The sequence below is a fragment of the Microtus ochrogaster genome, chromosome 4 (assembly GCF_000317375.1).
Source record: "Microtus ochrogaster isolate Prairie Vole_2 chromosome 4, MicOch1.0, whole genome shotgun sequence".
Lineage (NCBI taxonomy): Eukaryota > Metazoa > Chordata > Mammalia > Rodentia > Cricetidae > Microtus > Microtus ochrogaster.
This window is the reverse complement of record NC_022011.1, coordinates 85,700,478-85,719,827: the sequence shown is the minus strand read 5'-3', so window position 1 is coordinate 85,719,827 and position 19,350 is coordinate 85,700,478. Positions and strand designations below refer to the sequence as shown.

Below are 19,350 nucleotides of genomic sequence, written 5' to 3'. Positions count from 1 at the left end.
ACAGCGCCAAGTCTGCAGAGGTGGGTGTATGACCTGGAGAAACATCAACTTCCAGGCCTGTGTGCACAGCGCCTAGTCTCGATGGCTGAGAATGCCGAGGAAGAATCCATGGCCCTTGCTTCTTTCTCGTCTCCGGAAACCCACACCTGCCAAGTTTGGCTGAGCGCTTGGGGTGAACCCTGACTTATTCCGGCCACAGTGGTAGCAGCCTTTCTACTGAGAGGATGAAAACATTCCCTATTTATTGTTTTCTGCGAGCAGCGAAACCTTTAATGTCACCCCTAACACACACACACACACACATACATACACACGCACCCCACCCCTACCACACACACACACCTCACCCCTACCACACACACACCCCACCCCTACCACACACACACACAAACACACACACCCCACCCCTACCACACACACACCACCCCTACCCCCTCCCACTAGCGCATATGCACACATACACGCCACCCCTGCCCCCCACCCCTACCACACACACACACACACACACACACACACACCCCAGAATCGGAGCATTAGCTGGGTGGGATCTTGCCCTGAGGGCATCTTTCCTGTGATAGTACACAGTACAGTCAGGGGCTTCTCTTTAAGGGTTCCAATTCTTTTAACAGCTACAGTCTTTCCTAGCACAAGTCCTGGCTGCAATCTTAAGATTTTCCTTCTCCCACTTGTTGCTTCACTGCAGATTTTCAGAAGAGTGACCAGTAAAAACTATTTCACACAAGTCCATGTCGGGAGGGCTTGAAATTCCCATTACTAAAATTAGCCCATTGCTTTTAAATTCAGCTTCATGCAAATTCTCAAACACAGGTGGGATGCAGTCAGTTTCTTTTCCAGAACATCATGTGACTAGCCTGCAGGCCAGCTGCTACCTAGAGTCCCTGTCCTCCTCAGGAGCTAGTCTCTACTGTCTGCATTTATATTGGCATTCTTATATTTTATTCCAGTCTTTGGGACAGGGTCTCACTATGTAGCCTTGGCTGGCCTGGAACTCACTAGACCAGACTGGTCTCGAACTCTATAGAGATCCACCTGCCTCTGCCTCTGCCTCTGCCTCCCCAAGTGCTGGGGTTAAAGTTACTCAATTTCTCTCTGCTTTACCTTCCAAGCTCCTCCTGGAACAACCTACTCTGCCACTAACTTTGATTATGACTTTCAAAAAAAGCTCCAAAATCTTCCAATGTCATTGTGTGCTCAACTCCGTGACCCTACGGGGGCCACTTCTGCTCAAGCCATCGCAGGGCCTGCGCAGACTGAGGAAGCAGGCTCAGTGAGCACACTGGAAAAGCTGGACAGCAGGAAGGCTTACATACGGCAGCTACAAAAAAGGACCAGCCTCTGTGTGGGCTGGCGAGACAGCGGATTAAAAACTGGAAGATGGGGGCTGGAGAGATGGCTCAGTTGTTAAGAGCACTGCCTGATCTTACAAAGGTCCAGAGATCAATTCCCAGCGACCGCATTGTGACTCACAACCATTTGTAATGGGGTCTGGTGCCCTCTTCTGCATGCATGCAGGCATACATGCAGTGAGAATACTGTATACATAATAAATAAATAAATCCTAAAAATAAAAAGAAAGATGTGGCAGTACACAGAAATTTACAAAAAAAAAAAAAACCCAAAAAAACTGGAAGATGTTGAATTTTATCTCTAACTATGAGGATAAGCCAAGAGTATGAGGCAGAGGGTGTTTCCTTTGTCTAAAAATGTGCTATTTTTGCCCAGTATAAACACCTGGACAGGAGTATTTTTGAAAGGGAATTCAATCATAACTGTAGTGTTAGAGCCAGACAGCCTGTAAATAATTTCAACCGTGAAAAGTGAGCTGTGTACAGGAAGAATGAATCTGCTGGTAACAAATCCTCAGCTTTCTTTACTTCAAGTCTTCGTTTCCCACAGCGAGCTCTGCCTCTTAAAAAACATGGCTCCAGGCTCACAGAAAAATCACTGGCTCAGTTTCTGTCTGGAAAGACCAGTTGCAATTTTATTTTATTTTTGCTTTGACAGGATCTCACCGCTAGGCTGGCCTCAAATGCACAGCAATCTTCCTGCCTCAGCCTCCAGAAAATTGGGATTTCAGACATGATATGCCAAACCTGATAGGTTCCTAGTTTCTATTTTTCATTTCAGAATGAGTCCATCTTTTATCATAGTCTGTTGTGATAACTGCTTGCATATCATATTTTTGGACTGGCCATTATGTTTCTATATTTATAAATAAAAAAAGTTCATTTGCTCAAAGCCACTGGTACTATTTAAATTTAAGTCAGGTGTGCTAGCCTAGACCTATATTCCTAACCCCTGGCAGGTAAAGATAGGAGGCTCAGGGGTTCTACATCAGCCTATTATTACATGACAAATGACAACCCCATGTAAAAAACCAAAACAATCCCTATAAATGTTTAAATCATTGACACTTTATAATCCCCAAAACGCTGACGAAACTACCAACAAGTTTTGGCCTAGCAGCAAATCCACAGTACTCCACCCTTCCCAGTACAATGTCTCCGCTGTGTCACTGCAGCGTCGAGGGAGGGATGTGTGGATCGTGCGCAGCTTGTTTCACTACTCTAAGACGCAGGCGGCTGAAAGGAACGAACACCTTTACTTACACCGCACTGGGAAGAGACTGCCAGTCAGCCTGGTTCACCCACCTGCCATGTTTCTACTCCCAAAGATATTAAAATGTGAAGATACGTATCTCAAAATCAACGAAACAGGCGCTTATTTCAATTCTGAACACCTATTACTATTTCTTCACTCTCGTCTTTCACATAAATAAGTCATGGTTTAGTTATGCAAAGCAAACTTTATTTCTGCTATGGATGACAACATATTTCTCTATGAAAGCTTTATTTCTGCTGTTCAAAACAACATATTCTTCCAGGAAACAATTTCTATATTAGTTTACCATGACGGTCGGACAGAAATACAAGTCAGAAATCCCAGGAAGCAATGGTGTGCAGACTATCAGATATGTGAAAAAAAGAAAAAAAAGCTGTCAACTGTCCACAGGGAGTTCGTCCAGTCAGTCAGCTGAGGACTATGTCATTAGTTAGTCTCTGTTCTGTAGAAAGAACACAATACAAGTAAGAAAATCATCACCTGGAAGGGAATAGCTTTCGTAGTTAGTATTCCCAAACTGTCGGGGATTCGCTAGCTTCTATACAGCCAGTCTGATCCGTTCAATCATAAATGCCACCAAGTAAACAAAACCAAACTTACTCAGAAAGTTGGAGCCCGCAGGGACTGGATTTCTAGAGGGAAAGTTCTGTGAATTAACTTAGAACAAGATGCTGTGAAATATTAAAATTTCTATTTGCCTCAAATAGAAAGAGAAAAAAATTATAAACACAAGACTTATCTCCAAATAAAGTTCAACTACATTCAACATTAACTCTTAACCAGATTCTTATTTCTTAGGTGTGGCTCATTTAGTCCCAGGCGTATTCCTGGAAACAAAAGCAACCAGCATTCAAGAGCCGTTGTACCAACCACACCAAAGAAGTTCTTCCTGTTACAGCCATGGAAAGTGCCGGGGTCTATCACACTACTGAGCTGAACCTGAAAACAAGATCATCACTGACAGACAGGCTCTCACTATGTCTTCCAGCCTGGCCTTCCACTCTTGAGTTTACTTGACTCTCCGGCCTCAGTCTCCCAAGAATGGCAACTATAGGTTCAGGCCACCAAACTTGGCCAATATAATTACTTAATGCAACCCAAAAGGTAGAAAGTTTCACTGTGATAGCAGAGATAAACAGAGGGTGGGTAGCAAAAAATCAATGCCATGGTGCATTAGAAGACACCCAAATTGTAACTATGTCTATCCTAACCACATCACCATTTTCAAGTTATAGGACCTCTTTTGACTCTTCCCTGAAAATGTATCTTGATTCAATAATGAGAAAGGGTCAGATTCATGCTGTGCTGGCTAGTCATGCCGACAGCTGTGCAATTCCTCTGACTGGGAAGCCAGTTGAGCTCACAGCAGCGTGAAGAAGCTGCCATAGTTTAGAGCTTGGGTCTCAGGGTCCCAGGAGCCTGGGAGGTAGTTGTGCACCATCCCTGGACAGGAGGACATCTGAAAGGCTGTGCTAAAGCCACACGTGTCTGAGTCTGAGTCCCATTTACAAAGCCTTCATTTCGGTCTATCAGGGATGCTGCTGTCTCTGGGCCTCTGACGTGAAGGGATCTACACAGACTTAGGTATTAGAGGTGGATCTAGTCCAAGTCTGCTGCAAGCTCGTTCACACTCTCTAACGCTCTCCTCCCACACCCACGCTAACCTCAGTCAGCATTTCCGCTCCAGTATCCCGAGTGCTGAGATTATAGGCCAGTAATTCCCTTTAAAATGTAAATTATCATTGGGAAAGGCTCAACTATCATGCATTTTCTTGTACTAGGAAGTTAATATTATTGTCCCTTTAGAGGACAAAGATATCCTGAACAAAAACAGTCATTGTCACTGATATGCTGAAACATTTAGACATAGGGTAAGAAATAAAAATAGACATTTTTATTTCTGTGTATTTAAACAGAATTAAATTAATAACATTTTTTAGTAAACAAAATTTGCTTGCTAATTCTCTTTCAATGGTAACTTAGTATTTTTAGAGCTGAACTGGCAAGTGTTTAGAGTAATGAGTGTAGATTTGGTCATTAAATAAGACATTCAAGAGCATTTTTAAGGTGGGCATTTGTCACTGCCAAATGACTTCTATAAGGGAGGAACTAACAACTTGCTTTGCTTTACAAAAGCAAGGTCCTTAGTGGTGAGGCCTACAGTGATTAATTCTGATAGTTATGAGTACACAGCAATGAACCGGACACAGCTGACATGTAGCAGGGCTGGGAGGGTGACGAGTGTAGGAAACAGGAAAGAGATTGTCCTGGAAACTCAGAATTCATTAGAGTAAAACTCCCTTAAGTCATAGCTAAAACCCACCACCAGAAAAGACTGAGTTTTAAAAATTACTCAATACAACAATGAATCCCTGTCTTGTTCAGTATTCGTGAGAAAGAAGGATTTAGCACTGGTCAGAGTTCTCTAGAAATACATGGATGCACATAAGTTTGAGTTCAGAAAGACACCAATATTTAGGTTTAAAAGGTCTAAATATATATATTATTCCATACTGTTTCTCGTTAGTAGGAGGTGAGAAGATTACTTTTTAAAGCCATATTCTATTATTAAGTATTTATGCGTCTGTCTGTGGGTGTGTATGCAGGACTGACTGTGTGTACAGTTCAGAAGAGGGCACCGGATTGCCCTGGCTATCAGCAGCCTGATGTGAGTCCCTGGAAGAGCAGCAAGCACCCTCAGCAGCCAAACTCTCTTTCCAGCCCTGACTTTAAACTATTTTTTTAAATTTAACAAATATGTTGGCCAGGCAGTGGTGCACACCTTTAATCCCAGCACTCGGGAGACAGAAGCAGGCGGATCTCTGTGTGTCCGAGGCCAGCCTGACCTACAGAACAAGTTCCAGGACGGGCTCCAAAGCTACAGAGAAACCCTGTCTTGAACCCCCTCCCCAAAATAAACAAATAAATAAATAAATAAATTACAAAAAGAACTGGGCTCTATTTATAGGGTTTAAGCCAACATGGTCTTAACTAGCTTCTAAAGTCCCCAAAGGAAAATCACAAGTAAAGTACTTACAGACATTATTCCTGCCAAACTCCTCGGCTAGCGGGTAAGAAAGACTTACCCAGACTCAGTAAGTTCTCTGCCTCTTTTTAGGTTCTTCCCTTGGGGAGTCGGCCAGCATGACTTTCAGTCTGACCCCGTTCAGAATCTTCCCGTGCAGGGTTGTGATTGCGTCGTTGGCACTTAACCTATCTGCGTACTTGACGTAGCCCACGTTCTTTCCTGACACAAGGTAAACCTCAATCAGGTTACCGAAACGGCTGAAACACAGCAAAAGACCCGAGCATCAGCAACAGACGGACGCTCTCAGGAAGTTCTAAATACAGCAAGTTCTTGACTCTTCCCCAGCCAGCGCCTATGGCCAACACCCGGCTGCCTCAGGTACTCTGCAAACAGCCCCTTCTTCAGGAACACCCTTAGCTCTGCCAGGGGGCTCCCTCCTCTCCAACAGTTCCTCACTCCAACATGCTCTTCCTGCCTCTGCTTACCCCACGGCTGCCCTCCCTCCCGACGCTAATGCTTTCTACAGTCTACCCCATGGCTGCCCTCAAGGGTTCCACTTCATTTCCAAGGTAAGCATGAACTTAACTTTCAGGACAGTAATAAATTGTTTGCTTACATCACAATTAGCACTCCAGTCCAGGAGCTGCCTGGCACAGAGAAGCGGCTCAAAAACAAAACCAAACCTAAAGCTAAATTAATCAGTTACATGAAGGTCGACATACTATCACTACATGCCTGATACCGTGTGCATCTTTAACATGCTCTCATCTGCTTACCTCACTAATATTCTTAGAAGGCAAAAGGAAAATGTCTTTTAAAAAAATGCTAGGGTAAAAAAAAAAAGGGTAGGGTAGATATAGTTATATTAAAATAAGAGAAACTGGCATTTCCCCCTCCCCTTTTCTTTTTACACTTATTACATATTATCCCTATAACCAAGTGATTTGCTCTATACGACACAATCCTCAGGTGCCAATCAAGTGCTGGCAAACGTAAGATCTTTAGCAAACATTCATCCGCCTGGATCACAACACGAGGAAAACGGAATGCGCAGACAGGCCTATGCGAGCATCTTCTCCCAAGGGACGAGGGATCTGTCCACTCCACACCGCAGTTCTTAAAGACCATCCTGCGTGTCTTATGTCTTCAAAACGGGGGGTGGGGGGAACCAGGAAATTCTGGTAGAGGTTAGGATATGTGCCCAACAAAGGAGTGAATTTTTTTGAAATTTATGCCCTGGCAATGCTGAAGCATGCATGGGCAACCCATATATGGCGGTTCTGTTGAACTCTTCCTTACTGGGTTTCATTCATGGTCTAAGTTGATGAGGACGACTGACCAGGTCTCTCCCTCAAGAGCACATCAGACCTCATTACAGATGGTTGTGAGCCACCATGTGGTTGCTGGGATTAGAACGGAGCAGGCAGTGCTCTTAACCGCTGAGCCAGGGAGGTGCGGCAAAGGAAACGATGGTAAATTGAAAAGACCACTAAGGAGTCTTTAAAACCTCAGAACAGACCGTTTCTCAGTGGCGAGATTAAGAGAACAGTGGTTACTTGCTTAAATGCATCGAATGTACTTGTTTTTACCTACCGACGTGTGGCTTTGTAGAAGCGAATCTTACCAGAATATATCCTCCAACACGTCTAATGGCAAAGGGTGAGGATTAAACACGATAAAAAGTCTCTCTTTCACGGGCGTTTCGGGAGGGGCTTTCTTTTTGCACGACGGAAGTGCAATATCTGTCTGGATTTGCGGCACCTGTGACCCAGAACTTCCTCCGAACTGCTGTGGAAGAACAGGCAGAGGAGAGAAATAAGATCGCTCTTGGGGATTTGGGGCCCAGAGCTAAGATGTACGTCACTGCACCATGAGGTCTTTACAATAGTTCTGAAAATGTTTTCTTTGTTAATAAACAGATATCATATTTGCTGACCGCATTACAAGGTCACATTCTCACACACTCACCAGAAACTGCTGCTGACTTGGGTCACTCCACACCATTGACGTGAGCTGTGACGTCACCATCTGGGTGGCCATTTTTCTGATGAGACTGGAAAGAACAACCGACAATTTACAGAAAACTAGGAATAGTGACCATCTTAAGGGTGACTTGCTTAGTGTGACTTCCTCACCCAAGGTAAACTGTTTGTTTCTAGTCGACAAGCCACTGTCCGGTCCACCCACACCAGCACGTTCCCGGAATGCTACTTACTCTGCTGGGTTACTTCCGTCATCCAGGAAGGAGACCCCTAGCCGATTCCCAGGGGGGTACTGGAATCCGTGCAATTTGTATTTTGCATAAATAGCAGATGCTACATTAAAATACTGAACCACACCATGACCTGAAATAGAAAAAGCAGAGATGGAAAAGGTAGAAGATGGCGGGCATCCATAAGACCCAAGTTACAATGTACTCGAAGGTGAAAAATACAGAACTCTGATGATCACACAACTAATAAAGATGAGATCCAAGGGAACAGAGGGCAAAGCTCTGTTAAACACACATGCAATATTATTTGTAGGCATTGAAGTGTAAGTCAAATTTTGGTCAAATAGAAACATAGTACTTTAAGAAAATATGGTCCCAGCATATATTTCATCCAATGAATTGAATTTTAAGACCCCCCCCCCTTTCTCAGCAGGAACTCAATACGTAAGCCAAGCCAGGGCCTTTAGTTTACAAGCCCACTGCCTCTGTGTCCCAGTGAGGACCGGGACTCAGGCACTCACCACCAGGCCCAGCTTAAATTTTTTTAATAGAATATCAATATACATAAAAACCAGAACTCTTTTTTTTGTTGTTTTAATTTTTGTTTTTCGAGACAGGGCTTCTCTGTAGTTTTGGAGCCTGTCCTGGAACTAGCTCTTGTAGACCAGGCCGGCCTTGTACTAAAGATTCACCTGCCTCTGCTGGTGGGATTAGAGGTGTGCACCACCACCATCTGGCAAAACGGAAACCCTTAATTCATTGAAATGAGGAGTTTCCCCTGTTAGTTACACTGTATGCTCAGCTGCCTGAAACATCAGAGGAAGGCGGTAGGCATGAAAGCAGCAGGCTGGTGGCAGGGTCTTAGGCTGCAAGCTGCCCATTTCACATGCCTTTGACGAGATTTCAACTAAGGGGGCAGCACTGAAGGGAGGGGAAGATTCGTCCTTGAGCCCAGGAGCTCGTGACAGAACCAAAAGGTTTCTAAGACCAACTCTGGGGAGAAACACAGCACCATTCCATTTTCCTCTGTAAGGATCAGTGCTCACTGTCAACTCGACACAGCCTAGAGACACCTGGTGAAGGGACACTCAGCTAAGTCACTGCCTGGATCAGAACATCCGCTGACAGGCCTGTGGGGAATGCACTGGTTGAACCGATACACCTTATTCTGCAGCAAATCTGAGAATGTACAGAGATGCAGAGCTCTTAGGGTGCAAGAGAGTTTAAGGAAAGGAGACTCGGAGGGTGCCTGGGGAGGAAGCCTTAAGCATTTTATAACTTTGCTAGCATCAATCCAAAGGGTAAAAACAGACCTAGACTGGGCACTGTTGTTCAACAGTGGGATAGAGAGTCCTTTATTTTGTGAGTTAAAATATTTTTACAGCGAATGACTTTTATAAAGAAGATACATTCTCGGGAATTTATTTACAAAGGTATCCTTGGATTTAACTATAAAGTAGAAAAAAAGGATCTGGAGAGGGTAATGGGTAGTAATGAGATTAAAGTACATGGTATACCTAAAGAAAAACATCATTGTGAAAATAATTACTATACAGTAAACATATGTATGTTTAACAAAAGAACAAAAAATTAACTAGAAAAACTAAAATATAAACTTCTTGGAACATAAACAGTACAAAAATGTGTCATGGATAAAAACAACAACAACAACAACAACAACAACAACAACAGAAAAAAACCCAGTAAACTTAACAACAGCAAAACAATCATCTTACCATAATTTGAGTAAGGGTCTCGCTGAACCTCACAATACTCCAGGCCTGGGACTAGGTCAAAAACGCTGAAGAGCTGCTCTTCCGTGAAGGGGACGCGCGACACAACCGACAGGCGCTTAGAGACGGCTTCCTGGCCTCTGTCACTCTTGTCAAAGCTTGAAAACTCAGGCTGTTGTTCTCCAACTATACACACACATGTAAATCGTTACATTTGTATACACTAAAAATTCATGTAACCATTTTGCACACGGCTATTTGAAGTGTACTGTGCCAAACAAAGACACTGTATTTTGTGGTATTCTTTTTTAAAATACACTTTTAACTTTATTCTTTGAGAATTTCATATATGTATGCAATGCATTCTAATCATATCTATTGTCCCTACTTTGTAGTATTGTAATATTTATTCTACAATCAAAGAACATGTGACCAGAAAACAGACAAATTCACCCACTTCTCTACTAAACTTCAACACAGAACAACTACAGGAATGTCTAGTTAAATTCCACAGGATGGAGTTGAGTATACAAAACTGTGAAATATGGTAAGAATTTTATCTGAAAAGTTATGTCAGTGACAACCAGGGACCTTGATTTCACCACTTCCCAGCAGCCTCTTCTAGCTTCTACTCCTGCTAGTCTCCTTTCTGTAAGCCAAACTTTAAGGCAGCATACTGAACAGATGCCTGTGCAACATTTTTGTACTTTTGGTTGGCTGCACAAAGGCAGAATTCTCTCTCTCTCTCTCTCTCTCTCTCTCTCTCTCTCTCTCTCTCTCTCACACACACACACACACACACACACACTAGTGACACAGGTTAGTATGTAGATAATGTGTAGCTAGCCAGAGAAATCTATATTGGACATAAGTTAAACAAAATAAGGGTGAAGTATTAAGGATATTAGAAGTACTGACAACTTCTCAGGAAAAACAAGACAAACTACATACAAGATTTTCACTCACTCGGTAAGATTTTCAGGTTGCTGACGAAAGAACGACCTGAGAATGAAATTAGATCATACACTCAACGCTGCTAACGCAGAGGTAATGGCGGTCCACTCACCAAAGGGAAGCAGGTTTACTCTCGGTTCATGGCCCAGAGCCTCTTGCCTCATGCTACTGTAATAATCTTGCTCTGAGGATTCGGATACTTTATTTTTAGGTTCAGCCAAGAGCGCTCTGAAACCTGAAAGTGAGAAGCCATGAATTTTCATGCTTCATAGCAAATTTAACATATTTGGACTTACGGGTCTGACCTAGTTTTAGAAATACAACTATAAAAAACAGAATCTACATGGTGGCCACCTCCATCAGCCCGACTTCTTCATCTCATGGTAAAGAACAAAACGTAAATGAGAAAACCACAAACAAAAACAAGCCGAGAACCCCCTCGTCTCGTCATCAACAGACGACAAAGGTCAGCAATGCTGTGCCTTCCACCCCAAGAAAAGATGGCCATCATCCACTTGCCCAGTTTCCTTAGAACTAAACCTTACTGGGCATCTTCACCTTTAACCTTTTGCCAACCTGCCTCCTTTATATGTGCTTAGTATGGTACTTTGCACATTAACTTCTCTGCCTGTTTTTAAGTTACATCTTTAATCATGACAGTTCTGTAACTGGTCCCCTTGTTCTAGATTGAGAGTTCTTACTTAGGGGTCCAAGAATTAGCTTCAAACAGTGGAAGAGGGAGAGACAAGTCATTGAATGCAGACTGCCAACAGCCACATGAAAGCCAGGGGAGTCCAGGCATGCCTATAATTCCAGCATCAGGGAGGTAGAGGCAGGAGATCGGGCTAGCCAACTGGTGAGCTAGGTTTAGTGACACCCCGCACCCTCCCTAAGCCCCTACAAACCCTCTAAAACAAAACGCTTATCCATGCTATGCAACATGGGTGTACGTCAAGGGGTCATGGCATTCACGTGGCTCAACAGTGTGAGCATGACGGACTAGCTGGCTTGAACTCACTCAGTACTTCCGGAGGAGCTACGGCTGCTTGAGGGATTTGGAGGTGATGGAAAACAAGATATACTTCTTGTTTTCAGCCTTTAAAAGTATTCTTCTATTCTTTATTTTCTAGGTCTTAGTCAATACAGACATAAAGGTTTCCATCTGGGGCTACCGGTTACCTCATTCCTATCTTCCTCTTGGCATGCTGAGGAGCACACCATGGGAGCCGATTAAGAAGAAAACTGTGCTGTGGACTTTAGAAGCACCTAAGAATTCTACTGATCAACAGCAACTCCTTCCTGGAGATACTGATTTTTATAATGGTCTAAAGTTCGATAATTTATCAAACCTCTCATTTCTCAAAGTCAACTTTATGTGTAATGTCGAAGTGTGCAATAATTTATCACTATAGCTTCCAGTTAATTATCTGTGATAGCGAATCTCACCAACCCGATCTTAACTCGTATGTTTGCTAGTGTATTAAATGCTGGTTAGGGTTTAGGCTGAATAGGAACAAATACAAAGAATAAGATTTGCTGGGCACATGGCACATGCCTATAAAGCCAGCACCCAGGAGGCTGAGGCTGCAGGGTCACAAGTTCAAGGTCAGGTTGGGCTATATAGCAAGATCTGTCTTTAAAAAACAAGGAAAAGTATTTTTAAAACCTAAAAGGGTCAATCAATTTTTAGTACTTTAAATTACAAACTGATTTTTATATATATACACACATATATGTGTGTATATATATATATAATATATTATATTATATTATATTTATATTATATCCTATATAAATAACAAGCCTGAATATGCCCTGTGCTTACATCCTGACAGCTCTGTCACCAGGATGGCTTCTGTGCATGGCTGATTCCTAAGTCCAAACATTTCCCTCCTTGAATCACATGGAAATATTCACTACTTATTTAACTTTAGCAAAAATCTAGTCAAAGACTCCCTTATTTATAATATTGAGAATTCTTTTTCTAAAGGCCTTTTAGCAAGGTTAAAGAACGAACAAACAAACAGCTCTGGCGCTGGAACGATGCTGGCACAGTGGTTAGGAACACATTTGCTTACAGAGGACCTGGGTTCTGTTCCCAATACACACAGTGGCTCACAAGCACCCGGGACTCCAATTCCAGGGGTTATGATCTCCTCCTCTGGCCTCTGCAGGCATTGCATCTATGTGGAACACAGATGTGTATTTGGGCACAACCGCACACATAAAATAAAGCTTTAAAAAAAAAATCATTCTTACTTTTATCACAGTTTTCTATTGCCTGGGCAGCTTGGGATGGCTTCAGATACCGCACGTAGCCCAGCCCTTTGCTTTCTCCCGTGACTTTATTCTTGATGATGCTACAGTACTCGATATCGCCATACACCTGCGAGAGGAAAAGAAATGGCCTCAGGAGGCTCACAACTAATGACAGAAAAGACACTTCAAATTTAAATTTTTACCTGCTCACGTCTCATGTATAAGCAAAGTAATCCTTCAAGGCTACACCGACATTCTGCACTGCGGATTTCGCAGACAGTGACGCCGAGCCCACAAAACCCACATACCTTGTCTATACAACAGAGAAACTGAGCCAGGAGAGAAAGAACTTATCCACACCATCTTGCTCAGTAGAGGACTGTGAGGGCTTTGGAACTGGGATTCGGAGATTCAAATCCTAACTGAGCAACTTGGTACGTAGGCAGGTGACTCACCTTCTCTGTGCCAGTGTCTTCTGCAGCACTGACTGCAATGGATTGCTAAAGGTTAAATGGACTAATTTGTGTTAAATGCCTAAGTGCCTGGGAAATACCAAATACGCAGCAACGCTAGCTGAAACCGTTTAGGTGTCTCTAACAGTATCACCAACATCTGGATGCTCTTCTGAGGGGCAGTTCAAAGTCAAACACGAAGGCTCTCTCAGATGATAGTCCCATCTGAGAAACACACTAATGTTTACAGTTGAAGGCATATGGGATTATAAACTCATGGCATGTCATTTAGTATGAATTTTACAGAATTCTCTTGTAAATGTTTTTCTTCCCTCTTAGAAAAAAAAGAGGTAAACATTTTCTTACTATGGATGAAGTAAGGAATATAAGTTTTTGGAATCTGTTATTCTTGAAGGTTAACTCTCAACAGGAGGGCAAAAGACACATAGAAAGCATCTTTTCCTGCTAGTTTTTTTTCTTGCTTGTAACCTACCCTCAACTTAGTGCTAAAAGGTTAAACAGAAGAAAATACCACCACCACCACCACCACCACAACAACAACAAAACAACTTAAAACACCGTTGAGTAACTTCTGGGAAAGCCTACATGTAGCCATTGCATAAAAAGGCACAAAGATTTAAAATTATCTTCAAAAATCATTTCCTCTAGCAGTAGCTTAGAGCTGTAATGGCTTCCCTTAAATATGACCTGTGTAGAAGCCAAATTTTAGGACAAAACCACTTGAAGGAATAACTTCCCTCTGAACGAGCACCATGTCAACACAGCATGATAGGCATTAGCCAACACAGCCTGCGCACTGGGGCCTGACTGGGGCCTGACTCAGGCCTGCGACTCACTCTGCAGAGAGGCAAGAGAAGTGAGGACCAAGAAGTGCTCAGAACTGTAAAGTCTGAGCGCAGGCTCTGGGGGCAGAGCGGGTTTAAATCTTGGCACCACCACCTATTAGCTGTGTGGTTTTAATAAAAACTCTCTGGCCTTGCACTTCATTTTCTCAGCCTATGCTTTAGGATGAAGTCTGGGCAGAGGGGATGGTCACTGTTACTGTCCAGATGTTTGTGGCTGTACAGTGTTGAAAACAGAGTTATGATAAGAACACACAAGGACCTTAAATTTTTCCCGCAGGTCTTCTTCTGTATAGGACTTTGGTATCATAACAAAGATTCTTGTGAGTTCTTCATCTTCCACATCTCTGTGACTTCCTGACGATCGGGACTGAGCGATGAAAACCTAAGAAACACACACAGCCCTCAGGATAACGATAACTGTATCCCTATTCCTTAAGCACACTTACTTTATAATACAAGTATTTAACTCAGAAATGCAATGTGATAGGATTTTATAATTTTTTTTTCAAAAAAAGCTTTATTACAGTGATTTAAAAAACTATAATACCAATCTTTACAGCGCTCTTTCCAAACACATTTTGGTTTTTGCACTTTTTCCCTTTTGTCTTGTTTTGAGACAGTGTTTTCCTATGTAACACTGGCTGTGATTAAACCCTGCATGTAGGCCAGGCTGGCCTTAAGCTCAGAGATCCGCAGGTCTCTGCCTTCCAAGTGCTTCCATTTGCATTTCTGACTACCAACAGCAGGTCACTGTTTGAACGGATGCAGACTTTGTGGTTAGACACAGTGTTGGTATATCTTTCTTTCGTGGTCTACCTGTTTGATCAGATGCTAACTGTACATAAATCAGATTATATGTTCCTCTTTCTCCTAGTCCTGTCAAAGACACTCCAGACTGAGGGTGTATAGCTCAGTGGTAGAGTGCTTGCCTAGCATTTATGAAGCCATGGGTCTGATTTTCAGAGCCCCTCTCCCACCCCAAACTGTTGAATGTATTTCAAAGCTGTTATTGGCTGCATAAGCACACGGGATTACTATATGTTCATCTTTATGAGATTATCTATTAATATTCTACATATGGATATCTATCTTCACTGATATGAGCTTCTTTTTTCTACAGCATGGTATCTTCAAAGCATTTTCTCTTGTAAACATCACTTAGTTGTGTTTGGTTCATTTTTGTTTTATGGCATCTTCTTTTGGGTGGCACACGGTCTTCCCGTGGAGCCTATGCTGGCATTGCACCCAAGAACTGCTTGCCTGAGCTTCCTGAGTGCAGGGAGTACAGGCATGTGCCACTATGCCCGGTGATGATCTTCTCCCTGAGATGCTTGGTTTGGTTATATTTAATGTAATTATTCATATAGTTGGGGTTAAGTCTAGACACTCTACCTGTTTTCCAACAGTACATTTTTAGACACAGGCAGCATCGTCAGACTGATCTGTCTCTGTGAATCTCCAAAAGCTTTTTACATGCAGATGGAAAATTCACCAGACGTTCTACTTTTCTATTGGCAGTTCAATCTTACTAAAACATTATCAGGGAAGTGAATCTGAATCTAATTTGCTTTGTAGTACAATATTTGTTTATCAATTTGTCTTTTTTTTCTATTTCCATAGGAATGTTAAAAATCTATGACTAAGGCTATAGACTTGTTTGTGCAGCTATAACCGTAACATTCTTAAGGTAATGCCACTTTTTATAATTTGAAATGACATAGATCCCCTTATACACAAGGACTCATGAGGGTTTACGCATGCATACGAGTGTGTGTTTCCTTTAAGGAGGGTAGCATATCACTGAAGTATGTGAGAGCCATGAACAGTGAAGGCTGCAGGAGGCAGAATCTTAAAAGGGATACTGAATAAAAAAAAAAACACGTCACTGTATACTTCGGTGGAAGAGAGAGAGCACTGGACCCAGGGATACAAGAGTTGTCACTCTTGCTCAGAGGACAGCTTGTTAGAGAGGCAAAGGACCCTGCTTAGAAAATGGAGTCAGAAGCCGGGTGGTGGTGGCGCACGCCTTTAATCCCAGCACTCGGGAGGCAGAGACAGGTGGATCTCTGTGAGTTTGAGGCCAGCCTAGTCTGCAAGAGCTAGTTCCAGGACAGGCTCTAAAACTACAGAAAAAGAAAGGAAGGAAGGAAGGAAGAAAGGAAGGGAGGGAGGGAGGGAGGGAGGGAGGGAGGGAGGGAGGGAGGGAGGGAGGGAGAGAAAGAGAAATGGTGTCAGAGGCATGTCCCTAGGTGGTCTATTTTTAGTTGTTTCTTCAATAATTCCCATCCTAGGCCAAGCACTACTGGGGTATGAGTAGAAATGCCCCTCTGAGTCAATCTAGTTGATACATCAATAATGAATATCTAAAGGAAGATACAGGGAAGCAAGAAAATGCATATATTGGAGGAAAAAAAGGGACCTAAGGTAAAAGAAGATCAGAGGTGCCATCAGCTCACAAATTTCTAAATTTTAGAGCCTGATAAAGCAAAGTGTCCACACAGCACTTGAATCACCTAGGGCACGCCTTGTTCTCAGTTTCATCCCTTCCCTAGCTGATAACACCGCCTCCTGGCAGCAGCAGCAGGAGGACAGACCCCAAACCACAGTCCATGAACACACATACACGGTATTCTTGTAAAACCAAAGTCAGGACTCCCCAACCTCTGCATCGTTTTCTAGCTTATCACAACATAATTTTACTTTGATAAACCTTGTGGCTATAGGCTGGTCCTGTTATAATCCCCTGTACTTTGTAACCGTCGCTTCCGCTGACACCCCCCCCCCAACCCCGGGCACCCCGACCCCAGGCACCGCAACCCGAGTGCCCTTATCCCTGACACCCCAACCCGAGCATCTTCACCTCACACACCCTAACCCCAGTGCCACACCTTGATGGGCTTGGTTTTGTAGGGGCCAAGGCACTGCCCGTGCATCTCCTCCATAGCCCGGCAGGCCTGTGAGCTGCGGGCGAACTTGATGAAGGCGACGCCCTTGGACTCCTTGGTGTGTTTGTCGCGCACCACCCAGATGTCCTGGATGTCTCCGAAGGGAGAGAAGCGCTCCCGCAGCACCGACTCGGGAGTGTACTTGCTGATCACTAGGAAGATGCGGCTGTTGGGCGGCTCATCCAGGCTGTCCACGCCGGGGCGGAAGCCTCCGCTGCCCGCGGAGCTGCTGGCGTCGTCCATGGTGCCCCACGTAGGAGAGGGAGCCTGGCCCGCTCGGTCCGCCCGCTCGGTCCGCCCGCTCGCCCACCAGCCCGCCGCGGCGGCTGCACACCTCCGCTTCCGGAAGAGCGCTGAGCCCCGAAGCAGGTGCTGTCCCCGGTGAGAGAGTCCGGCTTCCGGGAACCTTCTGCAGCGCCCCCTGGCGCCACGGTGGACTCTGAACAGCCCCAAATTTCAGTCCCATGCTAACAGAGGATCAGCCTGTGCAAACCGAGCTGCCTTGTGGCCAAGAAGACCCCACCTGCCAGATGCTTAAGCCTTCCCAAAGCTGGCGTCTGTTTCTTCTAAGCCCAAAATGGTGTCGTTACGAAAAGATTACTCTTCACCCTCGTAAGAGAGAGTCTGGAAGTGGTGACACATGCTTGTAATCCGAGTCTCTTAGGCAGAATTAGTGAGTTCGAGGCTAGCATCTGGGCAACAGGCTGTCTCAAAAATAAAACAATAACAAAAACACCAAACTAAAAATAATAATAAAAAAAGGCAGACCTTACTCATAAGGGTCCATCGTGACAGGTGCGGAGGACTTGCAGCAAGGGGGAGAGGCGACTTGGTTCCAGGAAGAGAAGTGTAGATTTATAACAGGGCAGTATGGAAGTCAGTAGATGAAAAATTACTGAAGATTGGGGGTAAGAGGGACTCTTGTTAGACCTGCTTCACAGAATTCACGCTGCAGGCTGTCCAGAGGGGTAGATATTAACAGCGGTCAGACATCAGGGCAGGAACCACCATGAAACTGATTTATCAGGATTTGTCCTCATTCTGGATGCCCGAGGACAGAGAGCCAGAAGTTGGGGATGGTCAAACAGAAGACTTGGGGGATCTTGTCTGAAGTTTTGGTTTTTGACAAAAAAAAAACCAAAGTTTGTTTTGACAAAAACAGGGAGTCTTTGTCACCATTTTGACCATAAACTCAATTAGGAGTCACTAGAGACAAAGTTTGTGGTGGATTGAGTAGAAATGGCCCCAATAGAGTCATAGATTTGAATGCTTGGTCTCTAGGAAGCGGTGCTGCTTGAGGGGATTAGGAGGTGTGGCCTTGTTGGAGGAAGTACATCACTGGGGGGTGGGCTTTGGGAGTTTCGGAGCCCCAAGCCAGACCCAGTAGCCCTCTCTTCCTGCTGCCCAAGGATCTGGAAGTAAAACTCTCAGCTCCTACTCCAGCACCATGCCTGCCTATCTGTGGCCATGTGTCCCACCGTGGCGACAATGCACTAACCCTCTGAAACTGTAAGCAAGCCCCAGTTAACTGCTTTCCTTTATAAGAGTTACCATGGTCAGCGTGTCTCTTCACAGCAATTGGAACCTGACTAAGACAATTAAAACCACAGAGCCTGGTGGCTGCACAGCGTCTTTACAAGCATAGAATCCTAGCCCCATTCTTTAGAGGTGGGAAACCTGAGGCCCAAAGTTAAGAGGCTCAGGTCACAGAACCAGGCCCTGGGGGTAACGTAACCTTCTGTTTGATCTGCTCAATTCCCACAAGCACTTCCAAGAGGCAGGAGGGGGGGAGGGGGGAATGGTGGCTGCTCACCTAGGAAGTAGAAGAAATTAGAGGTCCCAGTGAAGTGGGAAATACCTGCTGGCTTTTAGGGCTTGTTAACGAGCCTCGATGAGGAGGTCAGCAGCCAGCTAGAGCCAAAGACTGAGTTAGCCTTTACTAGCCCCGGAATGAAAGGAAAGAAAGAACCGCAGAAGCGGGCTAGGAGTACAGCTCCTAAAGCGCCCGTATCCCGGCTGTAAGATCTGGCCATCTATGAAGTCAAGCGCATCCATATTTGCTGTGCGCCAACTGTGGGCCAGGAGCTAGACACTCAGTGGTAGAACAAGAACCATCTTGTCACAAGATCCTGTAAACTCCTTGCATAGTTCCTGCTCCAGACATGTCAACTGTAGAGTAGAAATAACGCTATTATAATTAGTGGAGCAGTTAGCTGTCAGACGCAATTAGTGAAGTCACCCATTCATTCAATTCATTA

General features: G+C 44.1%; 1 protein-coding gene across 3 annotated transcripts in view; it reads right to left on the bottom strand.

Moving 5' to 3' along the window:
- Positions 1 to 17,436, bottom strand: part of Rbm45 (RNA binding motif protein 45) — a 19,021-nt gene extending 1,585 nt beyond the window's left edge. The window contains exons 1-10 of one of the 3 annotated variants that reach the window (XM_013346086.2): positions 17,036 to 17,436; positions 14,407 to 14,529; positions 12,830 to 12,956; positions 10,683 to 10,805; positions 9,620 to 9,802; positions 7,887 to 8,016; positions 7,640 to 7,724; positions 7,296 to 7,456; positions 5,730 to 5,928; positions 2,816 to 3,085 (exon numbers count right to left, since the gene is read on the bottom strand). In XM_013346086.2, coding sequence (XP_013201540.1) covers positions 5,736 to 5,928; positions 7,296 to 7,456; positions 7,640 to 7,724; positions 7,887 to 8,016; positions 9,620 to 9,802; positions 10,683 to 10,805; positions 12,830 to 12,956; positions 14,407 to 14,529; positions 17,036 to 17,335 — 1,425 coding nt within the window. In that variant the 5' untranslated portion in view covers positions 17,336 to 17,436 and the 3' untranslated portion in view covers positions 2,816 to 3,085; positions 5,730 to 5,735. Of the gene's footprint in view, positions 1 to 2,815; positions 3,086 to 5,729; positions 5,929 to 7,295; positions 7,460 to 7,639; positions 7,725 to 7,886; positions 8,017 to 9,619; positions 9,803 to 10,682; positions 10,806 to 12,829; positions 12,957 to 14,406; positions 14,530 to 17,035 lie in introns of those variants that run through there. The other 2 variants (XM_005346615.3, XM_026778694.1) reach the window with 2 other exon arrangements.
- Positions 17,437 to 19,350: the final 1,914 nt, after the last annotated feature.